Source organism: Mus pahari, chromosome 1 (genome assembly GCF_900095145.1).
Source record: "Mus pahari chromosome 1, PAHARI_EIJ_v1.1, whole genome shotgun sequence".
Taxonomy (NCBI): Eukaryota; Metazoa; Chordata; class Mammalia; order Rodentia; family Muridae; genus Mus; species Mus pahari.
This window is the reverse complement of record NC_034590.1, coordinates 86,173,904-86,181,670: the sequence shown is the minus strand read 5'-3', so window position 1 is coordinate 86,181,670 and position 7,767 is coordinate 86,173,904. Positions and strand designations below refer to the sequence as shown.

General features: G+C 37.4%; 1 protein-coding gene across 1 annotated transcript in view; it reads left to right on the top strand.

Annotated features, from left to right (window-relative positions):
- Positions 1–4,183: 4,183 nt before the first annotated feature.
- Pik3c2a (phosphatidylinositol-4-phosphate 3-kinase catalytic subunit type 2 alpha) overlaps positions 4,184–7,767 on the top strand; it is an 87,985-nt gene continuing 84,401 nt past the window's right edge. Inside the window, exon 1 of the mRNA XM_029535813.1 lies at positions 4,184–4,245. Coding sequence (XP_029391673.1) covers positions 4,214–4,245 — 32 coding nt within the window. The 5' untranslated portion in view covers positions 4,184–4,213. The remainder of the gene's footprint in view (positions 4,246–7,767) is intronic.

Here is a 7,767-nt window from a genome sequence, read left to right as displayed (position 1 = left end):
TACTGTCTAGAACTAGCTAAAATACGGAATTAAGGTAGTAGGTAGTTGGCGTCCTGCTCTTGTTTATTGGCATAGGAAAAATTTCAAGGTTTCCCATTAAGTGTAAGTTGCTGATACCTTCAATAGAGGAAGGAGTTTCCCTTCTGCTCATTGCCAGTTAAGATATCTACCATAAGGCCCTTGGTCTTGCGAAGATCCATATGCCCCAGTAAAGGGGAATGCCAGGGCCAGGAAGCGGGAGTGGATGGATTGGGGAGCAGGGCGGGGGGCAGGGGGGAGGGTATAGGGGACTTTTGGGATAGCATTTGAAATGTAAATGAAGAAAATACCTAATTAAAAAGATATCTACCATAATAAGCACATATTTTATTTATAGAACTTGTATTAATTTTTTGCTTTTGCGACAGTTTGGTCTTGAACTCTATATAGCTGAGGATGCCATGGTTTGAATTGCAGCCCCCATATAGTAGCTAACAACTCTTTGTAATTCCTGTATCAAGGGGATTTGACACTTTCTTCTGGCCACCATGGGCACTGCTTCCATGTAGTATACAGACATACATGCAATTCAATCAAAATACTCATACACATAAAATAAAATGAATACATAGCTGAGGATGACCAGGAGCTCCTGACTTCTTCCCTTTACCTCCTGAGTGCTGGGACTGCAGGTTTGTGCTACCATACCAATTTTAATTTTTCTTTGCTTGCGCATTATTGCCAGTAGCTTGCCAGTTTCCTGTTATATGTTTGTTACTGTTTTTCTCCCTCTGATCTTTATTACTCTCATCATATATTTTACTGTAAATTTTTAAATTCATAAAATAGTTTCTTAGTTCTTACTTTCTCATTTATGGGTGGGAAATATAGTTTGGTATACAAGCTTGGGGTAGTTTAGTTGTTATTGTCTCAATAAAAGGAAGTGTATTAGACATCTTTACTTTTGTGAACTGCTTATCTAAACCCTTTCATTTTACTACAGTGTTGTCAATTATTTTCCCCTAATGGTTCCTTGTTATACATTGGAGGATTAGTTCTGCTATATACTGTAAGTAGCAAATTCTTTCTTCTTCGGTTATTATTTTCCACGACATTTTATAGTTAAACTTTTTGTTTTTTGAGATAGGGTTTCTCTTCGTAGCCCTGGCTGTCCTGGAACTTGCTCTATAGACTGGGCTGGCCTCAAACTCAGAAATTTGCCTGCCTCTGCCTCCCTAGTGCTGGAATTAAAAGCTTGTGCCACTACTGCACAGCGTAGTTAAACTTTTATTTTGATTTCATCATTGAGCAGTGTGCAGGGTAATTATATATATGTGTGTGTGTGTGTGTGTGTGTGTGTGTGTGTGTATACACATACATACATACATACATACATATAAAACATCATTAAGGAAGTGAACACATTTCACGGTGCTTCCCTTTGTCACATTAGTATTAAAATATTTATGTACTAGACTGGAGAGATGACTGAGTGGTTAAGAGTACTTAGTATTGCAGAGAATCTGGCTCAGTTCCCAGTATTTATATAGCAGCTTATAACAAAATGTAACTCCAGTGCCAGGGGATCTAAAACACTCTTCTGTTCCCCGTGTGCACCAGACATACAAATGGTACAAATACACACATGAAGGCAAATATTCATGCACATAAACAAAAATAACTCTAAAAAAATATATGTACCTCAAATGTTATAAAAATTTCATGTGGTTTATATGTTTTGAACCAAGCTAGGGAGGCCTTCTCTGTGCAGTACCTATACATTTTCATTTTTATGACTTTTTTTACACCTAAATATATTTTTAAATTTTTTATACCTCTGAATGTTTCACCTGTGTGTATGCATACAGACTTCTTACATGCCTGCTGCCTTTAGATACCAGAAGAGAACATTGGATTCCCATGGAACTAGCATTAGAGCTACTTGTAAGTTGTCATTTGGGTTCTGAGAGTTGCACCCAGGTCTTATGTAAGAGCAAGCTAGTACTTTTAACTGCTAAACCATATCTCCAGCTACCATATACATTCATACATACATACATATACATACATATGTATTCTATATTGTTGATTATGAGTGCTTTCTCTGTGGTGGGTGTGAATGCATGCAGATGTCATAAGGTGCCTTCCTTTCTCACTTTCCCACCTTATTTTGAGGGATAGAATCTTTCATTGAGCCTGATTCTGGCATCCTATGTATGCTAAGTTGGCTGGTTAGCAAGCTCCTAGAGTCTGCTTGTCTCCACCCCAATGCTCTGGTTTTAGGGCATATGCTAGCTACCATGCTCAGGTGTTTTGTTGTTGTTGGGTTTGTTTTTTTGTTTTTGTTTTTGGTCATGTTGGTTTTGATTTTTTTGAAACAGGGTTTCTCTTTGTAGTTTTGACTGTCCTGGAACTCTACCAGGCTGGCCTCAAACTCATAAAGATCTGCCTGTCTCTGGCTCCCATGTGTTGGGACTAAAGGTGTATGCCACTACACCAGGCTCCATCTTACTTTTTTTTTTTTTTTTTTTTTTTTCGAGACAGGGTTTCTCTGTATAGCCCTGGCTGTCCTGGAACTCACTCTGTAGACCAGGCTGGCCTCGAACTCAGAAATCTGCCTGCCTCTGCCTCCCGAGTGCTGGGATCAAAGGCGTGCGCCACCACGCCCGGCTGGCTTTTGGGTTTTTCAAGACCGGGTTTCTCTATGTATTCTTGACTCTACTGGAACTTACTATGTAGACTAGGTTAGTCTCAAACTCACAGAGATCTGCCTGCCTCTGCCTCTGCCTCTGCCTCTTGAGCATTGGGATTAAAGGTATGCTCCACTACCATCAGGCTGGTTTGATTTCTTGTGTTGCAAAAAATTAAAATAAAAATTACAATAAGTTAAAAAAGATAAGGTAGCTTTTATGTAAAGGCCGTAGATTATCCATAGACTTAAATAAAAAGAAAATCTCTTTTCTTCCCAAATAGTAAGCATTTGAATTGCTTTTCTGCTTTGAGGAAAGAAATGGCTGTTGGGAACTGTTTTATCATGCATCTTGTTACTGTGCAGAAGTTATAACGCTTGTTTGTCCTTTTTACTGCTAAGCCTTTTCTTCTAAACTATGACTCTGGACTGTGCACACATGTGACGAGTCTGCTGGGTGTGACGATGCAGGCGGTAATCCCAGTAGCATTAACCTATAATTTCAGCACCTTGGGGAAAAGAGGCAGGAGGATTTTAAAGTTCATCCTTAATGTGGGCTCTGCTACATGAAACTCTGTATCAAAGAATCTAAAATGCTGGACAGTGTTGGCACAGCCTTTAATCCCAGCACTTGGGAGGCAGAGGAAGGTGGATTTCTGAGTTCGAGTCCAGCCTGGTCTACAGAGTGAGTTCCAGGACAGCCAGGACTACACAGAGAAATCCTGTCTCAAAAACAAAACAAAACAAAAAAAAGAACCTAAAACAAGGCTAACTAGTCTCTTGTGATAAGTATAAAATAAACACTCAATATTAAAAGAAGAAAATACTCTATTCACTTTTATATTATCTGTGATGTGGTAATTTGGGTATAGTAGAAAATATGTACTTAAAATTATTTCATCTATTTGTTTTTATTAATAAAATTGTTAACATTTTAAATTTTTCATTTAAATTCTGTGTCTTCCATGTTATTTTTGTGATAATTAGTGTTTAATATCAAAGTACTTGGTTTCTCCTTTTAGATGAGTTCTTCCTTCCCATGAATTAAGAGATAGAATATTCTCTTTTCATCTACTGATATTTCTGTCTTTAACAGTGATGGAACAACTATTTTTAGTTGTCTGTTGCCATATTCCTTCTAGTGTTCAAGATAATTTCCTCTCTCTATTTATTCTGAACCCAACCATCTGATTTTTTAAGTAAAGGGTGAATTGTTAATAAAAGGCTCTTTTTGCCTGATTTTTCTTTTCCAATTTTGTTTTGGTCATTAAAATTTTGATTGTCGAAGAAAAAAAAGAATTCTTGTCCTTAGTGAAATTATAAATGTGCCAGTCATTTGTTGCTGGTAAATTAACTGACAAATTGTGTATGTTGTGACTACCTAGGGGTGTTAACTGCCTTGTGATGAGAGTGAAGCAAAATTTATCACAATAGGAAAAAATAGTTCAAGATTGAGGAAGAAATTTGATTATGATGGATAAGTTATGGTAATTTAAGTCTGTACTGGTTCCAGGTAATTTAAAAGTGTATCATGTAAATTAAGCAATGCTTGGATATATCTACACTTGCTGCCTGCTGTAAGTTTATTTCTAGTTTACTTTTTAGATTTATTTATTTTATGAGTATTCTGCTTTGTCTGCATGTATGTATGCACACCATTGTGTGCCTGGTGCCTTGGAGATCAGAAGAAGGTGTTGGATCCTTTGATAATGGAGATATAGACGGTTGGAATCACCATGTAAATTCTGGGAACCAAACTCTTCTGAAAGAGCAAATGCACTTAACTGCTGAGCCATTTTTCCAGCCCCTATTTGCTTCAAATTTAGGCATATTATATAACTGTTCTGTTTCTTCATTTGTGGACTAGAGATATTAGCAATAGGACTTTGTAAAATTTGTGAAGATTAAATTGCTTATATATAGTGTGACAGCATCTATATATCTCTAGCTCTACATAGATAGAAATATGTAAATACTTACCATGATTTTTATTAAGCGTTAGTAACTACAACCACAATTGTGTGTGTATAGGCCAGAAGTCAACCTTGGGTGTCTTTCCTCAGGTTCTGTCCATCTTTTGTTTGGGACAGAGTCACTCACTAGAAGTTAACTGAGTAGGCTAGGCTGGCTAACCGGTAAGCACCAGGGATCCATCTACCTCTAACCATCTCCCCAGGCCTGGGATTACAAGCCTGTACGGTCATGTGTGGGTTTTTTATGTGGATGTGGGGTTTTGAGATCAAACTTAGGCCCAAGTGGCAAGCACTTTCCTGACTGAGGTGTCTTCCCAGTTTTATATTTCTAATAGTGGCATAATTGGTTCCAGATCATTGTCATATTAGAATAGTGTCTAGTTTTGTTTCTTAAGTGATTTTTATTGCCTGAGTATTTAAGACAGATTTATGCAACTAGATCAGAGGCTATGGATGACTCATACTTTCAAATGAGAGGAGGACTTCCTTAATTTTATAATAATGAGCCAATGAAATTGGTCTGTCACAGGTGAAATTTAGTATCCTCATCATTTCTGACCCTCAAGATGCCTGCAGACTGAGACCGCTTTCTTAATCAAAATGGTAGAGATCCTCAGGGAGATCAGGGGCAAGGCCTTTGGACTTGAGGATTCTTAAATTTTTATTGCTGCCTACAAAGCTAGACCTGTCACACCACAAGTCCCTCAGGATCACACCGATTTCTGAAGGTATCAGGCCTTTTTGTAAATTTTGTAAATATGCTCCTGACACCATCAAATGTCACCTTTAGCCAGGTGGGGATGTGGGCAGTAGAGTAGAGCAGAGCCAACTTGAACAGGTCCTTTCAGGAGGCATGTATGTAAACCATGATGGTGCCTGGAAGTGAAGAGAATTGTGTGTATTGTTAAACTACAATCATTGCTTCTTCATTTTCTTAGTATCTTGAGACTTTAAGTTTTTTAAATTGTGTATGTGACAGAGTTTAGAAGACAACTTCTAAGAATTGGCTTTCTTTTCAGGAGTTGGCTTTCTCTTTCAACCATGTAGGTGCAGAAAACTTAACTCAGGTTGTCAGGTTTTATTGCAGGTGCACCCACTGGCCCTGTTTCTTGAGTTTTTTGTTTGTTTGTTTTGTTTTGTTTTTTGACAGAGTCTGGCTATATAGTGTAAGCTGGAATGGGAACTCATGGCTGGTATTCCTGAAGCTTCCTGGAACCTCATTCTCCAGTGTTCTTTAGGGAGCCAACAAGGCCTGGCTAACTATTTTGAATTGTTAAGATCAGAAAGCATTTAGATGAGTAACAAGACTGACTTGTTTTATTTTTCTGGAGGTTTAAATTTAAATTGTAAATGAATGTCTACCACAGAAGGAGCAAGGAGCTTTTAAATGAATTCCTTTGTTTTAGGGTATGCTAATGGTGTCCAAAAGTTTGATTGACTAGTTTAATTACCCTCTTTTAGAGAATTTTAAAGTAGCTATAGTCTTTGTGATCAGCAAGGGGTTACCATGAAAGTTAGTGATAAATATTAACTATTGCATTAGTTCTTTAATCAGACTTTTAATTTTTTATCTATAAAATGAGGCACTTTGAAACATTTTTACTTGTAAAAGATCATGTAGCTCCTTCCTTTTTAATTAAAAGAAAAAACAAAACAATTCTTTGGGGGCTAGTGAGATGGTTCAGTGTTTTAAAAGCACTTGTTCTTGCAGAGGACTTGGATTCCATTCCCAGCACCTGCATGGCAGCTCACAACCATCTGTGATTCCAGTTCCAGGGGATCCAATGATTTTTGGCAACCTCCATGTGTATGAGGCGTGCATGTGATCCACAGATATACATGTAGGAAAACACACATACAGAAAAAAATGATAAAATAAAATTAATAAGAATTTAAAATTTTATTAAATGTGAATCAGTGTTTTGTATACATGTATGCGTACCACCTGGTGTCTGGTGTTACAATCAGAATGCCAAAAATGAGCATTGGATCCTCTGGAACTAGAGTAAAAGTTCTGAGCCTTTGTGTTGGTGCTAAGGATTGAACATGGGCCCTGGGGTAGAGCAGCTTTTACTAAGCCATTACTCTAGCTCCTTCCCTGATCTTTTTTTTTTTTTTTTGACAGGGTCTCATGGTTTTTGTTTTCCTTTTATTGAAAAATAGATGACTTTTTTTCCTTACATAATCTATCCTGATTACAGTTTTCCCACCCTTTATTCTTTCCCTCCTACCCTTTCTCCCTTCCCCCCAAAAATCTGGTTCATTTCCTTTCTGTCTCTCTATAAGCAAACAAAGAGGCTGGAGAAGTTGCTCAGCAGTCAAGAGCACTGGCTGCTCTTCCAGAGGTCCTGAGTTCAGTTCCTAGCAACCACTTGGTGGCTCACAACCATCTGTAATTGGATCCGATCTGGTGTAGACTCATATACATAAGATAAATAAATCCTTTAAAAAAGTAAAACAAACAAGGCTTCTAAGGGAAAATAATAAAAACATAACAGCATAAAATAGAAGGTAAAACAAACTATCACATCAGGGTTGAACAAAACCAAAAAACAGAAAGAGGAGAGCACAGGCAAGAACCAGTGTTGGCCTTGAACTGCCAGTGTAGCTGAGGATGCATAGTTTCATTTACTGTGTAGAATGTACAGCTTAAGCTGTAATGTTTTTATGAAAACATTTTAAGGATAACTCATAGTGATTTTAATTGCATATAAATTGAAGTGTAATCAAAACTATATGATAACTTTTGAGTTGCGATAAAATTTTTGAGTGAAATATTACAGCTCTTTATAATTTTAAAGCTTGCCCTACTAGTCTAAGCTATGCTACTTCATACATTTTTAACATTTCTGGGGTATAACAAAGGCTTCAATACGTTTTTAATAGATTTTGATCAAGTAACAGTTGTCTATTTTATTGACTGATAAATTTTTCTCTTGAGCAGTTTAACAAACACCAAGATCATTACTACTTTGACTTTTTGTTGCATAATCATAAGCCTTGCCTTGGAAATATGTGAATGGCACTTACATAATTTCATGCCAGTTATAAAGCCAGCCGGGAAGTGGTGGTGCACGCCTTTAATCCCAGCACTTGGGAGGCAGAGGCAGGCGGATTTCTGAGTTC